This window comes from Triturus cristatus, chromosome 1_2 (assembly GCF_964204655.1).
Source record: "Triturus cristatus chromosome 1_2, aTriCri1.1, whole genome shotgun sequence".
NCBI lineage: Eukaryota > Metazoa > Chordata > Amphibia > Caudata > Salamandridae > Triturus > Triturus cristatus.
The window spans coordinates 174,509,138-174,528,543 of NC_140580.1; the positions used below are offsets into that span (position 1 = coordinate 174,509,138).

General features: G+C 43.5%; 1 protein-coding gene across 2 annotated transcripts in view; it reads right to left on the bottom strand.

Moving 5' to 3' along the window:
• Positions 1-6,106: 6,106 nt before the first annotated feature.
• MXI1 (MAX interactor 1, dimerization protein) overlaps positions 6,107-19,406 on the bottom strand; it is a 125,784-nt gene continuing 112,484 nt past the window's right edge. For both annotated transcript variants that reach the window (XM_085603435.1, XM_085603436.1), the window contains exons 4-6: positions 15,258-15,372; positions 9,755-9,926; positions 6,107-7,844 (exon numbers count right to left, since the gene is read on the bottom strand). In XM_085603435.1, the coding sequence (XP_085459561.1) occupies positions 7,681-7,844; positions 9,755-9,926; positions 15,258-15,372 (451 nt within the window). In that variant the 3' untranslated portion in view covers positions 6,107-7,680. The remainder of the gene's footprint in view (positions 7,845-9,754; positions 9,927-15,257; positions 15,373-19,406) is intronic.

Here is a 19,406-nt window from a genome sequence, read left to right on the forward strand (position 1 = left end):
ATCTACTGGAGGGCTGCAAAATTCGAGGGCGGTAGTCTGTACACAATTTTTGTGGACCTACGGGCCGCCTTCGATCTGGTGCCCAGGGGGAAACTTTGGAGCGTCCTGGCAGAGATGGGTCTTCCCCCGGACATCCTATTGACCTTACAGAGGCTGCATCATAATAATTACGCCCGAGTGAGGTGCGGGAGGTTGGGGGAACTGACCGACAGATTCCCCGTTGGCCAGGGGGTAAGACAGGGTTGTGTGTTGGCACCGACCCTGTTTTGCCTCTTCGTCAACGGGGTAATCGCCCACCTGAATGCCACTGAATATACTGACGCCCCGAAATTAAATGGCAGCAGGGTGCCCGCAATTATGTTTGCGGACGACACCCTGCTGCTATCCAAAACCCCTATGGGTATACAGAGGATTCTGGACTCCTTTGTGGCCTTCTGTACTGACAGGGGGCTGGAAATTAATGCGGCAAAAACCAAATTCATGGTTTTGAACCCGAGACAAAAATTGCGGCTAAATCCGCAATTGGGAGCTGTACGGCTCGAGAGAGTGGCCACCTTCGAATATCTTGGTGTGACTCTCAACGAAACCATGACTTGGGGATCTCACCAGAGTAGGGCTAACCTTAAACTCACGCAAACCACTGGGGGTATTGCCCGGATGATGACTGGTTCATCATACCGTCCATTGGGGGCACTAATTCAGATATATAAGGCCCAGGCCAGGGGAGCGATAATGTATGGGGCGGAACTATGGGGCCATACGCCTTGCAGGAGTCTGTCCCTAACGGAAAATAAGTTTATCAGACAGATAGCCGCACTCCCGCCCAGCACCCCGCTCCTCCCCCTGAGGCTTGATTTGGGCCTACGACCGTTAGCTGATGAAATAAGCCTGAGACCCATAGCATTCTGGCGTAGGCTGTGGAGTAGCAATGATCTTGAAGAATATCGGGCGGAACTGGTCGAACTTCTGAACCACCCAAAAGTGCTCAATATCCCTTGGGTTAAAAACATCCAAGCCACTTGCATGGAAATAGGGCTCCCCGATTTATGGACTGAGCCAGCGAATGCCGCACTAAATATCTCCAAAAAGTCCCTGGCTAACGTATATTACGAACACAAAATAGCCAGGACCCAAGCCACTCAGGCACAGGGGTCCTTATCCTCTGTGTTCCTGCAAACCAAGGATTTCTATAGGTTTGAGAAGGTACTGGATCCTATTTCCCCTGTACTGGCCCGGAAGCTGTTTCTCCAATGGAGATACGGCACACTGCCTTTCCGGTCTTTTACATGCACATGGCCATCGGCTCCCACCACAAAGCAGTGTCCGGCTTGTGATGCTACGGAGGAAACTGATTTGCATGTGGCTTTCTTCTGCCCAGCCTACAAGGCAGCACGAAAATACTGGCTCCTTCCGCTGATAAGGAATATGGGCTGCAGGGAATATGCACCAATGTACAGGATTTTAAAATCTGATGTCTCTGGCCCAACTGTCTTCGCGTTAACAAAATTGCTTACCAACGTTTGGCATACACGCAACCGTATTCTAAAGGCGTTGGGTCCCTCTTAGTGATTGAACATGTTTACTGTTTATTGTTGCTACTTTGATAACTGTTGTTTAATAACTTTTTATCCCAAATGCTGATTATTTATGTATTTTATGTCTATGTATATATTTTATCTGTGCTTTTATGGTCATCGACCGAAATAAAGCTATCAAAAGTAAAGTAAAGATAGGGCGCCAATTCCTGAGGCGGAGAAGATCTAGCAGACGTATGCTCCCACTCTGGGGTTGTATCCAACCCACTTGCTTCTTCAATCCCCTCAAACTCATCCGAAGAAGAGTCGACTTCACCTTCTTCCACCTCTGCTCGATATCTCCCTTCCTCCAATACCCTTTGGGCCTCCCGTCTCGACCGGATCCGGGGAGCCGGCGTCGTCGACGTCGTATGCTGCGTCGGTGGAGCCAGAGGTACCGGAGTCGGCAGCGCCATAGGTGGAGTAAGCGGCGCCGGACGCGGCACCGATGGAGTCGGCCTCGGCGTCGAGGAAGGTTCCGAAGACTGATGGCCCATCCGAGGTCGTGTCGGATCCCCAGACGGCGCCGGAAACTGCCAAGAAGGCGCCATCGGCATAAAGGACAGAAAGGAGGCCTGAGCATAATGCTGCGGCACCCCTAGCGTATACGCCATCGGACCCACGGGACCAGTTGGTGCTCCGGATGGGAAGGCCGCCCTATTAAAAATACCATTCATGGCATTCAGAAAGTTTGATGAATCTGTACCTGGAGCCGGGAATTGGGGATAAGGGACCGACCCTGTATCCCTTTGTGGAGTCACCGGCGTCGGCTCCGCAGTATCATCCACCGGAGCCGCAGAGTCATCCGGCACCGGAGTAGCCTCTTCCTGTTCTTGCTCATCCAAGGGAACATCAGACTCCACTCGACCCGGAGTCGAAGCCTTAGACGGAGCCGGTGACGGCGTCGGGGAACGAGCTGGAGCCCGCTTCGGCGAGGGAGACTTCGGAGACTTAGAAGGAGAAGGTGACAAGTCCTTGCTCCGACGTCGACGGGGCGAAGCCGACCTCGACTTCCTGGACTTCGAGGACCGACGCCGAAAAGAATGCTTCCTCTTCTTGTGGTGTTTCTTCGACTTCGACGACCTCGAAGTCGATGACTCCCGCCTCGACTTCTCTTTTTTTCTCCCTCTCTTCTCCTCACCGATCTTCTTCATGAAGAGCTTAGTCTTCCTCTCCTTCAGCGCTTTAGGATTCATGCTCCTACAGCACCCGCATTCTTCCTTATCGTGGTCTGAAGAAAGGCACCATAAGCAGTCCTGATGCGGATCAGTCATGTACATCAGGCCTCCACATTCCCTACAAGGCTTAAAACCCGACTTCCTCGTCGAAGACATACTGAATTTTACACAGTAACACAGCTAAACTACAAAGTAGCTAGACAGCACTGGAAAAAACCGTTGCGCGTCGACGGCGCGGAAAAAAGGGAACTGACGTCATCACGCCGACGTGGGCTTCTTATGGCTCCGGTGACGTCATACGGAGTCGCGAGCGGAGCCGATGCATTGTGACGTCGCCCACGTCGACGTGGAGTGCTGGGAAAGAAAAGTTCCGTGGAATGCTGGCGCAGGGGATATTCACAAGGTGAGGAATCCACTGGCAGATGTATCCATCAGAAAAATATTTATTCTGTTTGAGATGTAATATATGTGTCCGTTAAAAGGAGTGTACTCTTTAAAGGGCCACATATAAAAATATTTCCACTAGATATAGTCTGAATGCTTATTGCTAAAAGGTGTACTTGTTTTATATAGTGTAATACAAATTTTAAATAATGGCATTCACAGTGCTTTCTGTCACAATTTGGGACCTCGTTGCACTGTAAACAAGTCACTATTCCTCACTGCCTCAATCAGGATTTAATTCTGTGACTCTGGTCACACACGAAGACATCTGCAGTGATCACATTAGCCAACTGAGATTTCATAAGATAAAACAGTATATTTCCTAGATTGGTTTAACCTACATTTATTATTCAATTTTGGTGTGTGCATGTTTTTATATGCAGTTACCTAAAAGTGAACAAAAAACAATAAAATGCAGATTTTTCTCTTTTTTTAGCTGTCTTTGACATTGAATTCACACTCGCTGCCCCTGCCCCATACCCCTCAGTAGTACCCATTAGTATCATGTTTCATTTTCTTGTTTTCAAAGTGTTCGGTGTTTGTGATCAGTTATTGAACACAATCAATTTATAACATTTAAAGGTGTTGCCTTTGTATATTGATGTACGGTCTTGCAGTAACATTCTCATGATGTATTATGTTTTGTGTGATTTGTAGGCATTTAATAGCCATTTATACTGTAAATATAGTTAGACATTAGGAGACTTCATTAAAGTGCTATGTATTCAGAAAAACTCACATTTCTGACTGAACATTCGCATCGTTATTGCAACTATGCTAACTTTGTTGTACTGTATCTAGCCTCAGCTCTATGCCACTTTTCAACTAGACCTTGGCTGCTTGTCCATACCCACCCAGAAAGACAACACCAGTACTCCCAGCTAACACCAGTACTCGCAGCTAACACCAGTACTCGCAGCAAGCACCAGTACTCACCAGTGACGTAACAAAACTTGGTGTTCCCTCTGCAAACTACATAGCAGGGGGCCCCCCATGCTCCAGACCCAGTCCGGAGCTCTCAGGCCAGGGGCCTGCCAAGTGCCGGAGGGGGACACCGAAGCTCGGGCCCCCGCACCGAACAGGTTGCAGGGGCTTGGTTACGCCACTGGTACTCACAGCTTTGATAGTTCTTGGCTGTCCTTGCCATTGATAGGATTAAATAAAATGTCTGACAGCCAGACACACATTTGTAATGAACCTTCTACATATACAGCACTCTCTTACACATACATGCATGCACGTACACATGCACCTCCCCTCGCACACAGGAAATAACACTTACAATTATATAGCTTTCTCTGAGACACGCATAAGCATGCACACATTTTAAATAACCCTGCTACATATATAGCTCTCTTTCATACACACCAACACCTGCACACACAATGAATCAGAACTAGAATACATAACTTTCAACAGTAAGGTGCAAGAAAAATTCGAAGAAAAAACACACACACTTCCTCCACTGAAATACAGAACAATCCAACCCTTAAAAGAGAAATTAACAATTCCTTAGCGCAGTTTAAAGATTGTATCTATGGGCAGGCACAAAGGAGGAGAAATCACTCTCATATGGGTGCAATCAGATTTTTAAATACTGATCCTAGAACCTGTGAGAAAATCAATCTTCCATCATGTAATTCCAGTGCTTTCGATGTTTACCTTACAGTGCCTCATGCAGTCAATCTAAAAATGCTGCACTAAAACAACTAACGCTTTCCAGGCATATACTAAGCATGTCCTAATTAATGAGGCGCTCCTCAAGTAAGATGAAAACTCTGCAATGCGTCTTCTTTGCCTCTATTTTACATGAAACAATCCTCTTCTTAAAACAGAAAACAACAATAACTCGTCACCATTGAAACAGACATCTATGAACGACTGTATGAACACCACACCATCCTCACTTTTTTTGTATGCGCTGTAACTGCTTCATGTAAATGAAGACAGCCTGGAATCGTGCTTTTCCTGCTTCCAGGCTAGCTTAATTTACATGCAATTGCAGGCCCATTTGCGCCCCCCTGGGAACACATCCACGCCCCTCCAGGGGGGCGTGCCCCACAGTTTGAAGACCTCTGTTCTACAGGGTGGTGTCTGCTGATTGGCTGGTTCTAAGTTCAGTCCTTTTTACAAAAGGAGAGGGATATGTTACATAAATGTTAAGGCCTAGGTCCTTATGTTCTATATCTAATAAGACATTACTTTTAATAATACCGGGGGCTCCCATCTCGACAACGGGGAATGATTCAAGCATTTGAATCTATGAAAGTTCCAATACTGGAGTGAAGGTACGTTTTAAAAAATTAAATATATTAGTTCTAATACCCCCCTGCATGACCCCGCACTCTCCCTCCCGCGCTCCCTCCACCCGCCTCACCACCTTTTGTTTGTGGCGGCCGCCACTATTCGGCTGTGCTACCGATTCTTCTCCAAAGGTTCTTCGAAGAGTCTGTGGCATAGGCTTGTACATTTTTCTTTTTATTACAAATATATCACATAATTTTAAAGCACTGAGTGCCTGGACTATGATTAGATTATCGGCATCCATCTATGTAGGGAATAGTACGAATGTGATTACAGAAGAGGCAAATATCATACACCTTAATGATTTTGGTGCAAACGGCCAACATATAAACAACTAACAGCAGCGCTTAAGTGGATGAGCCTTTTGCATATATCACTTTTCAATAAATCTTGATTTGGCTGAAATGTGTGGATATGTTTGAGATACAAATCAACAACTTTATGCACAATAATCTAGGAAGCTCTTAAAAACTCGAAAAATTATGAGCAAAGCAAGAGTTTTAAAAAATACAAGCAGACATGATTAAAAGTTAAGCTAAATGATCTTCCCAAATGGAGGGTAGTGCTTTGCGCTATATGAATGTGGAAAAACACAAACCAACAGCGTTGCTAAATAAGGTTGTCTTTATTTCGTCTTTTTTTTCAATATTTTTTCAATAATCTTTTTTTGCCCAGCCCTACCTAAAACAAAATAAATCTACAGGACTGAAATTAAACAACCCATTTAAAGTCAGCAATAAGTTATGAATTTTATAAAGCATTTTTAGTTATTGGGGGTAGTTAAATTATTTCAGGTATACAAAGTTTCAAACAATGCCATAGTTGAGGTCAATATAAGAAGTTTTAATTGGAGAAAAAAAAATCGTTGCATTTAAAAAAAAATATATATATAAGAAAAACAAGACCTCAGAGTGCAAGTTAGAAGTGTCATCATGAAAGAAATAATAAACGTTTCATACAATATTTTTTAACAACAGCACCAGCACCTGCACAGTGGGATGGTGTATGCGATGCAAAGTGCCCTAATGAGATGTGCAGGCCAAACTGACATTAAGATGTGACACGTACGTAATGATCTACGTTACTAAATCTAGTGCGATAACTCTTTAAAAAACAGGTGGCGTGGGTATTCAAATGGGAATGGATCTACAGAGAGCTGCAACATCACGTGACCCGTTCCAACTCTTACAAGCTTCACTTGTTTGTGCATGATAGAGCAAGGTAGCAGTTTCAAGTCTTTGCGTTTACCGCCAGATCCAGCATGGCAGCGAGCCAGGGTGAATGCTTTCCTTTTTTTAATGTGCCTGTCAATTTCAAAGTACAGGATTATGAAGAATGTCTACTTTTTGGTTCTTCAACACACACGTGAAAAAAACGTTAAAGAAGAAAACAGGTGTAATGACTTGGGAACCGGGCATGGATTCTTGCACACCTCTCTGTGTTACTGATGCTGATGCCTTTCTCTTTTTTGCGTTTGTCCCAAAATTGTCAACAGCTGTGGTCAGCGCAGGCCTGTGCTCCAGTGCAGCACAAACTTCAAGAACAGGACACGGTTTGGTACTCTAGGACTAGTAAAAGGTGAAAGTACTTGTTCTAAAACAAAGTTCAACAAACATCTAAGCTGGATGGTGGTCCCACTGGGTGTGTTTCATGATCGACAAGCTCACTCTCAAAGCACGGCTTGTCTGCCTTTTTTCCCAAAGGCTAAGCATGAACAGCCTGCATCTACGGATATATTTTAGTCGCCCAGATAAAAGGACTGATTGTTTCACTTGAGATTTCTTTTCGACAATGCCAGCGGCTTAAAAGAGGATGGAACCCACCTCTATCAATTTTCCAAATGGGTGGCCATGGAAAAAATAGCATTCCCTCAAAAGGGTTGGAAACTCCAGTATCCTATTTCACATAAATATTAGGTGAGTTCATCAACATTCAGCCTGATGCCCTTGAGTGGGTATTTTATAGTGCATCCATCTTCACAGGATGCACTTGCTTACAAAACCCTCAGCACCAAAGGGCCACTACCACAGACCTGTGTGGAACAGAAGAATTCATTTTCAGACAGCGGGTTTTGAAAAGGGATACTGCGTCTTGAACCCCAACCTGTAGAGGCTTTGGATCGAAGAGGGAGTTTGGCCACCAGTTTATAGCTTGTCCTGTGCTGATGTGTTGCTGTATTCCTATGACGTAAAGGAAAGCTTGACGGTTGCGCTGGAATACCCTTCGTCGCTCCCTATACTCTGGAGGCTGCTGTGATCATCAATGTCACTGATGCTGGTTGTGCTGATACTGTCCACTTCTCCATGGGAGAATTCTGTGCTTTCCACATCCACTTCAATCTCTTCTGCAAGAAAAGGGAAAGGAATTTGGTTAATATGATTTGAAGGATAGTTACAACTAATGCTGGAAAAAGGAAATGTCAGAAATTCCTACAAGCCTAGTCTTCTTAGACACAAGGACTCCACAGAAGATGGTGCCCATAGCTAGACAATGGTGGATACATTTATTACATCTGACTTCACAAATACTCACTGACTTCCCTTCCTGTCACACAAACCTGTACAGAACTGTGCTGATGTATCATCACCAATGTATACAAAAACAGAGACATGGAAGATATGAAATCTCAAGGCAATGTGACAGATTTCATTTTTTATAGTCAATGAAGACCAAGGAGAAGTTTCTTAAACACATTAATTTCCTCATAATTAGCATGGCATATTTTTACAGTTTTTATTAGGAATCTTACAGGTAGTATCTCCAAGGTTAGCGGAAGGGCTTGTTCCAGTCTATTTGTTTTTAACTGCGATGGCTTGCACAAACACGAAAAAACCCTTTTATGTGTTTTAGTGTGCCAACGTTGTGGAGAGTCACTTTGTTTTCTTCAGTTTATGGTCAGACACCTGCGCCGAGTTCTGCCAACCTTCCAATCTGGAGGCAGCGCACTAGTACATTATGGGAGGCTCTATTTATTTGGAGGGAATTGGGCCATCACCAAATACAGAGGTGTAGATTCGTAAACAAATGCCTCTAGGGAAATAACCTATCATAGGTTGTTGTACATAACAGTGACCTTCTATTTGAAACTTAAGTGTGAACTAGGACAATATTTAAAACATTTCTCATTCATAGTTCCAATTTTAACTATGACATTCCATATTACTGTCTAAATATAACTGATCCTGGGATTGACGTAATTATGGTGTACCTAATTAGTGAATCATAAAAGCATTCAGTTCAACTAGATCGAGAGACAGATTTTATTTTAGATTGTGCTTGAACAGTGATGTCAGAGATCAGCGAGAATGATGAAGTCATTTATTTTATTGTGTTCTAAATTTGTCTCACAAGAAACAATACATTAAAGCATATAGTTGCAAAGTATGTTACAGTATTTATTTTAGTCAAACGTAATTCTGACTATCAAGTATTGAACATGGATGGCCAAAAAGAGTATGAAGGTTCACTAACCAACTGTTTGGCAAGAAATAGCCAGAGAGTGAAGCATTATCTACTGACTGCAAAGCCAGAGAGTGTTGTTAGTTATTGGTCTACACCCAACTTATGGTACCATGGAGCATGTGAGTGTGCATTAGTAGCATAAGGTCAAAGAGGTGTCACTTTCCAGCTCCAAGGTAAATAATGATACTATCATATGAATGGTTCAGCCCTTTTACCACTCTCTACTCTCCTCTCGTCCCCCTGTGTCGCACAATATCTCCTCTTTTTGGCAGTCCTGTGAATGAGCTGATCATTTTGAGACTCCAAAGCATTCATACAATGGTAAAAATTAACATTGTTCTGAGGAATGTGAGTGACTTCCCACTCTCACTATTCCACTGCATGTATTAATTATGAATATCAAAGGCAAACTGTAATATATCAAGAATGAGGTCTGACTAAACAGGTGAAATATCAAAAACACTGATAGCTACCGTGGACAGTGCACTGGTTGGTGCATCAACGAATGCTGATTTGAAAGAATATAAAGTGATACATTTAAGTCCCTTTGTTACGTAAAATGTCTCGGCTGACACCTCATCAAATTTGATCAGTGAAAATAAATTTGAAGGGACCATTATTTTGCGTTTTCCAAATTAAAAAATAAAGGGGCCCAGAAAATGACAAAAACAGCATACAGAGACATAAAAATTGCTACGAAACTGCAACATCTGCAGTAGTAATTGGAAGGTAAATATATATTAGTTCTTTCATTATATATAGTATTATTATTATTATTATTAGAATGCCCACCTCGCTCAGAATCCGAGCGGTCCGAAGAAATGGTTGATCCTATGCTGTCCATTCGTATTCGCTCCAGCTCTGAAGTGCCTTGGAGCTGCTCCAATCTTCTTTTCAAGAACCTCTGCTCTCTTTCCAGGTTCTCAAGCTGGTGTTGGCCTTTTCTCTCAACTTCTTCAAGTTTCTGAAATAAAATACCACCTGATTACACTGTACTCATATACTTGTTGCTAACACTTAAGGAGATACATTTTTAGATTCCTCCTAAAGCATATCCCCACCAGTGATCTTCCTGTCTCCAAATAATAGGTGCATAGCTTAAGAACTGCTGTGCTTCTGGCGTAGTACCATTGTTAGATACATCAGCTATGATTAAAGGACTGGTTGGAAGTAAGCAGAAATGTAGAATAGATACACTCATTCCACTGCAACTACAGGAAAAATGAGAATGGACTTTTTCACTCCTGCAGTTTATTTAATACAGTGAGGGTACCCAATACTGAAACACACCTAGGGCTGCCTGTGTGAAAAAGGGTGGTGGTCTAGCAATTATGACTAGGATGTTCCTTTAGGACTGGCCAATAATTATTTGCATATGGTTAAGCCCCTTCTCTAATCACACAGACAAACTAAAAAACAAGCATTTGCAATACATGGGACAGCAAGCCTCAGGAATAGTGGTCTTGAAAAGTTACCTGAAACAGTTCCTGTCAACGATTTTTTATGTCTTAGTACCACGTGACTCTGCTATTCAACATTTACAACGTTTATAACCTTCTATTACAATGTATGCAGGCAATAAGGAGACCCATCTCTGACTACTTAATAACCCTTAATTTAATTAATTTAATTGTGGGTTTATATAGCGCTAGAATCAACTCCCGGAGGAGTATCTCTGCGCTTTGACCACTGGGGAACCCGTCCTGGCTCACCCTGAGAGATGGTCCCTAATGGGTATCTCTAAGGTGTGACCAAGCATCCCCGGCGGTCTGGGGGGGCCGTTGTGAAGATGAGGCAAGCTAATGCCCAGAGTTGCCGAGTGTGGTCCCTGACTGGAGTAGGCACCGAGGCGAGAATTATCGAGCCCGCTGACCCTGGTCCACGACCCTGCCGCGTCAGGAATCGAACCCTGGTCCCGGGCCATCCTCTGCTTACGGGTCTGCCGCCTCTAACCAGTGAGCCACACCTCTCCACCACTAACATTTCAGACCTAGATGTGGGAAAGATACTTCGGTTTCAATGAAACTAAAATAGAAGTGATAATTGCAGGTAATGCATTAATTTCTAGGACTGGTCCTGAGAATGGTTTATAAAATCAGGGCTTTAAGTGGGATGAAAAAACTGGGGGGGGAGGGGGTTGGAGGGTCTCTCAAAGGGGCGTGGCAGCCTTACTTAGGGGCGTGGCTTAAATCATGTAAGGTAAAATCTGTGCTTAGCATAGTGTGCTGCCCGACTTGTATTTTGCTGTTTCTGTCATTGCATCCAGATATATATGATACAACAAGTAACATCAAACCTACAACAAGGCAGAACTATTGTCTTTATCAATGGTTGTTAGTTGCATAGGATAAATAAGCAGCAACTATGGCTTGTGTATAATATTGAAAAGTCGTCCACTTAAAGCCCTGGTGACACCACCATATTGCTGCTCCTGAGTTTCAAAAAGAGAAGGGAAATCCAGAGAGAAAATGACTTTCTTTAAAGGATTTCCCTTCCCTTACAACGCTCACCTGGCATGACGTCATGCCGTAACTTCTTAACTAGAGAGAAGTGAGCAGTGTGAGCATGTGCACATCGATGTGCCTGCGGTCACTGCAGTCCGGGAAAAAAGCGGACCGCCTGTGCCAGGGCACAAAACAGAGCCCGATAGAGACCTGTTTCGAGGCCTCCTTTAAACAAGCATTGAAAATGCAATAGGTCGCGCCTTTGATTAAGTTAAAGCTATTTGCTTTGCTAATGGTGTTGTATAGCAAAGCAAATGGCTTTAACTGAATGAAAGGCAAGACCTATTGTATATTTAATGCTTGATCCTATTGGTCACGGTTACAGTGTCCAGGTCCTGAACGCAGATTCTACACGATGTACGGGACACACAACTTAGTTTTCAAATATAAGTCAGGAACGTGAGACGCGAACAACGAGGTCGAAAAGAGAAGCAATGAATAAAAAAAGTTTAAGCGCATCAACTTGGGGAGGCTAAGTTGTGCGCTGATGATCTAAAGCTGTGGCATGAAGGTCCCAAATTGAGTCAAGTCCCATGCTGTTCACGTCTGAGAATTAGAGGGGATTCCACTGTCACGAAGAAGGTCTGGAGATGAGGTCTCCAGAGGAGTTAGGGGTGGCGCCATACATTAAAAAAAAATACAGTGCCAGCCTGCCTCAAGCGCTCCTTCTGAGCAGCCCTGCCTGCCGATCACATAATCTCCCCGTGCCTGAATGTGGCCTTGTGTAATGTAACCGGAGCTCATGTAAAGCGCTCCAATACCTTCAGCTAGAGTTCGCGCTATAGAAATCTGCATTCAAAAAACACCGTGCCAGCCTGCCTCAAGCGCTCCTCCCGAGCACCCTGCCTGCCGATCACATAATCTCTCCATGCCTGAATGTGCCCTTGTGTAACGTAATCGGAGCTCATGTAAAGCGCTCCAATAGTTCGCGCTATAGAAATCTGCATAAAAAAAAAAAAAACACCGTGCCAGCCTGCCTCAAGCGCTCCTCCCGAGCAGCTCTGCCTGCCGATCACATAATCTCCCCGTGCCTGAATGTGCCCTTGTGTAACGCAACCGGAGCTCATGTAAAGCGCTCCAATACCTTCAGCTACAGTTCGCGCTATAGAAATCTGCATTTTAAAAAAATACACCGTGCCAGCCTGCCTCAAGCGCTCCTCCCGAGCAGCCCTGCCTGCCGATCACATAATCACCCCATGCCTGAATGTGCCCTTGTGTAACGTAACCGGAGCTCATGTAAAGCGCTCCAATACCTTCAGGTAGAGTTCGCGCTATAGAAATCTGCATTAAAAAAAAAACACCGTGCCAGCCTGCCTCAAGCGCTCCTCCCGAGCAGCTCTGCCTGCCGATCACATAATCTCCCCGTGCCTGAATGTGCCCTTGTGTAACGCAACCGGAGCTCATGTAAAGCGCTCCAATACCTTCAGCTACAGTTCGCGCTATAGAAATCTGCATTTTAAAAAAATACACCGTGCCAGCCTGCCTCAAGCGCTCCTCCCGAGCAGCCCTGCCTGCCGATCACATAATCTCCCCGTGCCTGAATGTGCCCTTGTGTAACGTAACCGGAGCTCATGTAAAGCGCTCCAATACCTTCAGGTAGAGTTCGCGCTATAGAAATCTGAATTAAAAAAAAAAAAACACCGTGCCAGCCTGCCTCAAGCGCTCCTCCTGAGCAGCCCTGATCACATAATCTCCCTGTGCCTGAATGTGCCCTTGTGTAACGTAACCGGAGCTCATGTAAAGCACTCCAATACCTTCAGGTAGAGTTCGCGCTATAGAAATCTGCATAAAAAACAAGCACTCGCCATCTGTTTTCACTCAGCCCCGTGTTTACGGGGATGAGTGAAAACATATGGTTCCCACAAAGATAAGAAATACCTTCACGACAGAAGGAAAGCAGACGAGCCAGTCCGGGTGGGCTGGACAAAAAAGTGAAAAGGAGGCAACAAAGAAAGCTTATTTCCAATGGCAGCCCACCGTTTACCATTAACGGTGACGCAAGCCAATGGAAATAAGGGGTGGGGCTTCAAACCCTTCTCTCAAAGTCCTCCATGACAATAAATCTCGCTGAGCGAGCTGCGCAGCAACGCTAGGCGAGACCTAAAAACTGCCGGTGCTCAGCATCGGTGAGACCCAGCCCACTCAAAGCCCTCCATAAAATTAAAAACTTTCTCCTGATTTCTGAATCCCGTCTACCCTCCATCATTCTGTTCAACACAGTAACCAAGCAAAGGAGCTTACCACCAACTAAAGGTGCTCTAAAGGAATCAGAAAACAGAGCTGATCAGATCATTCATTAATGCCCACCTAGATAACTGCCACAGATTGTATACGGCATAAACTGAATCAAGCACAAAATCAAGTAGAAAATAAATAAATAAGACCATGAAAAAGCCTTGAAGTTACTCCACAGGCCCCCACTGCAGTCTCAAAAATGGCATTAAGATATCTTTCCAACACAATATACAAGAGATTCTAGGGAAAAGGTAGGTTGCATATGAGAGGTTTCACATTAAACCACATGAGCCAGAACTCCGAGGTCTGGTGAGCAATATAACTGCAGCAAACAAGTGAAAAGATCACTACAGGTAACTGGAGATGGAGCTATCCCAGCAAACCCTAAACACGCACAGTGACAGTTATTCTAAACAGTGAATGGTTTTTGATGAACAATACACATCTTTTGACCACATGTTGCCTCTCAGTTTATGTACCCCGCAAGCCCTAAAGTTGTCTCACTTGGTTCAACATTCCAACCAATAGTCATTAAAAAACACTGTGACGCTTTATCATGACAGTAGCATACAATACTGGAAGTCTTATTTATTGGCTCCTACCCTGCACAACTATGTTATATTTTCCGTTATTGTATTGTCTTCCAAGCCCCCACTTAAAAAAGTGCTTGGTAAACAAAACCGCAGCATGCTCAACACTCCTCCGCACCATTTCCATGCATGCACAAAGCAGAGTGTTGGTAATACTGCTACAATAACACAATGCATATTGACACAGCACACGTGCTCCAACTCTGCTGAAAAGGGATGGCATTACAGGCCAATTTGAAGCTCTAACAACATGAGTGAGTTTTTCTTGGGGGCTCCGTTGAACATTATTAACTAATTAAGAGTGAGCCAGTAAATTGCTAAGCCAGACAAGAAAAATCCACCGTATTTCGAAATTTCCCCCAAGGGCGGTGAAGGTTTCTCCACATGAGTTACTCAATCCAGCCTAAGAGCTTTGTAGGGGAGGACCTCTCATAGCCTGTGACCATCCGCTCCCCTTTTCATGGCAATGTTGGGTGGGAGAACAGTGGAGCCAGAGAAGCTTACACAGGTGGCAATGTAACCATTATCCACCCTCTGGATGTAGTGGATTGGGTCACTAGAGGCACAGTAGATGATCATGCTTCTCCGCTACCATCCTCCCTGAAATCACGTCCATAGTCGAGTCTAATGTTTATATTTTTCTTTCCTCAATTTTCTGAGAGGTTATCCTCTGTGCCCATAACACCCATCCCTGCCTCCTCTTTTCGTTAAAAAAAAGGCAATTGTGCAACATTTGACATTTACGCATAGCTTCCATATTGTTCTTAGTTCTCCCTGTTTGCCTCTCTCCTGTCGCATGTTGGCAGTAATTCTATTTGGCATTTTTCCAGGTGAACTACAGAACTTTTTGCATTCCAAAATAAGCATGCCACATGTTAACATTATTTTTACTGGAGCAAAATATTTCGGAAAATGTATTACGACACAGCGAACTGTTCCTAAAGAAGAAGTGTTCGCAGGGCTTACCTTGATATGTGTTTTGGCTTTATTTAGCAGCCCAAGCGTCGTGTGCCTGGTGCAGTCCGGGCCCAAAGGGATCAGTGCTTTTAAACGTTCTAAACACAGGCGAAGGTGCGCTCGGCTGAAAGAGAGAAAGGTGACAGCGTGTTAGACAACCTTACTACGAGGGAATCATGCTCAGAACAGCAACAGATCCAACTGTAACACACAACCCTGGTCTCTCCCACAGTCCCCCCTGCAAGCCCAGGCTTGTCTGCCGAGCCCCCATAGCTACGTTTGACTCCTGCTAACATCAGACACCGCCTGCCCTACCCTTCGACACAACTAAATCAGAATGTAATGGCCGTTGCTCAAGACATATTCTGTTCACAGAACAAAGAGCGAATTACTTATCTTTTCAAGTCCCATAAAACTGGCTTTATTCTATATCCCGCTCCACAAAACCTGTGCATAGGCCCTTTGCTGACTTCTGTATTAAAACGTGTATACACTGAAATATCAAATATATGACGTTTGTTTTCTTCAAAGGTCTGTTATTTTAAAACATGTCCCCTCTGCCAATTATCCTGCTTAGGAGGGAGAGGAACTCGTTTGGAAAAAATGCTAATTTTGAATGTACTTTGTTGTTTTATAACGCTTACAAATCTCTCACTAAATTGTTTGAAAAGAGTTGGAACACAGCCCACCCTTGGGCCAAAGGGGGCCCCTCGTTTGAAGTTTGCGATGTTGGCGTGTATGCCAGTCTCATTCACATTCCCTTTCTAATTAGGACAACTATAATGTGCCGAGTATCGTAATGAACGTGGCAAAAAAGACACAGTAAGAAGAGTCTTTAAACGAGTCCAGCTTTTGGCAAATAGCTTGAGGGAGGCGTGAGAGAGGGCCGTTGCCTTATTTACATAACATATCCACCTCGAGTTCGGCTTACTAGTATTTTCCATGATGTCTTAAATCGCTTCTAAATGTCTGCCAGTTGGCCAATTAAACAAGTCAGCAAAGACAACTGTGGCCATGTGGAGGCCAAGAGAAGAAACGAGACAAACGTAGCAAACACCAGGAAAGGATGCCCCTGAATATGTTTTAACGTTCATTGTTTGATTAGTTTCAGTGAAATAATAATAAATAACTTGTTTTTATTTAGAGGTTGAACCAGATATCTGTATTTGTAGGCACTGGTAACAAATTTACACCAATTCTGACTATTGCAATTTGGAGACACTTTAAATGTTCAGCTAGCTTGTGCTCAGCATACCAGGCCCTGCTGTCTTTATCTGCCATCCACGTGTATTTAGTTGGAGACACAATATACACAACTGTTTTCGTCCAAACGTTGCAGGAAATGTATTCTTGATAAATGATCTAAATATAAATCATGCATTGTAGACGATGCTATATCTTCTGACAGAGGAGTACAGTACACACCAATGAGTGAGCCTTACCCAAATCCCCCTTACAACCTTATATTAACAAAAGGGTTAAAGTTAGGAGACGCAGGGCTTCCTTTGGACAGGCGTCTGAAGAACATTGATTTTTGCTGCCCATTTTTAAAACCCATTTCAAATCTTCAACAATCTCAGATGTACAAAAGCTAAAAAGCCTCCTTCCTGACAGTACAAAAGTTTGCTATATTAAACGCGTCATTCGCAAATGTAAAAAAAAAAAAATGCTGCCAATACTTGCACCTTAGACACGTTCTACTGTGAAATAATGGAATGTATTTAAAGAAGAAAAAACCACTGCTGAAATCTATCACCTCATCAAACACAATCTACCCTTCTTCATCTTGAGAGTGGCGATAAAACAATTGCCGGATCGAACAGCAATCTAAGAAAGGTTTAATATGTGTGTATATATATATATGTGTGTGTGTGTGTGTGTGTGTGTGTGTGTGTGTATGTATGTATATATATATATATATATATATATATATATATATATATATATATATATATATATATATATATATATATATATTCTAGAGACTGGCGAGGTGCAGGAATCGGGAACAGCATGCAATTATGTTGTCACTGAAAAGCAAAGAGGATTAAGGCTTGTTCCGTCATGGGTTTATTTGATGAACTGTCAGCATTGATTTATTGGCATGACACTTCTTATGTAAATATTCCATCCCCACACCATCAACTCCAACCAAATCCTCTTTCAACAAGCAGTAACTGTTACCTAGCCAAAATACATGGCCTGTGGTGCTATCAACATCTCTCTCAAGAATAAAATGCAGTCCATACCCACTATTTGGTCGTTCATTTGTCAAAAGCAAGGCCAAGTAGGCAGTTTACTACTTTACTCATCTCCATTCTGTTAATTACTCAGATCAATTTACCAGATTATTTGACGTCCGTTTATCTAGTACTAAAGTTAATTCTCCTTACTCAAGTCAATTTCAGAGTTCCTCAAGTTAATTCTTATAGTGGTTCAGGCTAAAAGTTCTAGTTACTGAAGCTAATTCTTCTAGTTACTCAATTTAAATTTACTGGTTACTCAAACCCATTACTTACAAGTTACTTGAATGATTTTTGCGGTTACTCATGTCAATTCCGTTCCATTTACAAATAACTATAACATTCCTCATCTACCAAACAAAACACACAACAATTTGTTAACCTTTTGCAAAGTACAGGTAATCTGGTTTAATAGTAACAGATTGTTTAGAAATGGTTTACACAACAAGGGAGCCTAGGGGGTTTAAAGGGTAGGTGGCCCCCCACTCAAAATCCTGAAATACACCAAGACCTACCCTATGAACAAGTTTATAAAAATTCTAAAGTAGTGTGCAGGTGCTCAATCTATGTAGTGCCTGCCTAACTCTCAGTCACTGGTGTGCTCACCGTATGTGTCATAAGAACATTGTGTCCAAAGATGCTATAAAAACCTTACTAGTGATAAATTCGTGTTCAAGAAAAGTAAAGAAAGTAAAAAAGGTGTGATAGGACGACAGCGCCTCACGGAAGCAGCCCCAACGAGGTATGTGTAGACTGGTACTCGCCTACTACCTCCTGTTGTCATCATCGGTCGCTGCCGCCCAAACAGAAATAGTAAAGGTGGAACAGAAATGTGTAATATACTGCGCTCGAACCCTACGTGATAGTCCTAGTGACTCCTATCCTATCAAGCAACCTAGGTGTTGCAGTAGTGTGTACTAATCTACAAAAACAGGAAGTGTCGACCCAAATTTGGTGAGTTGAGCCTGATCAGGGCTCAAGTCACTCAGAAGTAAAACCGAGCAGCATAACACTAGCTTTGTGGTGCTTTTATTCTCAGCTGTGTCGCTTGCTCATTTAAAAACCGACATGTTTCGTTGCCGTATTACTTTACCGGCAACTTCATCAGGGCTTGGGTCGACTGGTCTCTCTGCAAACGCTAGTGTGTACCAGCGATATCTTTAAATCAGCGCCTCATCAGTCTGAGCCTCGGGTCGTCACTCGCCCTCGATCGAGGGCGAGTGACGACCCGAGGCTCAGACTGATGAGGCGCTGATTTAAAGATATCGCTGGTACACACTAGCGTTTGCAGAGAGACCAGTCGACCCAAGCCCTGATGAAGTTGCCGGTAAAGTAATACGGCAACGAAACATGTCGGTTTTTAAATGAGCAAGCGACACAGCTGAGAATAAAAGCACCACAAAGCTAGTGTTATGCTGCTCGGTTTTACTTCTGAGTGACTTGAGCCCTGATCAGGCTCAACTCACCAAATTTGGGTCGACACTTCCTGTTTTTGTAGATTAGTACACACTACTGCAACACCTAGGTTGCTTGATAGGATAGGAGTCACTAGGACTATCACGTAGGGTTCGAGCGCAGTATATTACACATTTCTGTTCCACCTTTACTATTTCTGTTTGGGCGGCAGCGACCGATGATGACAACAGGAGGTAGTAGGCGAGTACCAGTCTACACATACCTCGTTGGGGCTGCTTCCGTGAGGCGCTGTCGTCCTATCACACCTTTTTTACTTTCTTTACTTTTCTTGAACACGAATTTATCACTAGTAAGGTTTTTATAGCATCTTTGGACACAATGTTCTTATGACACATACGGTGAGCACACCAGTGACTGAGAGTTAGGCAGGCACTACATAGATTGAGCACCTGCACACTACTTTAGAATTTTTATAAACTTGTTTAGAAATGGTGACAAG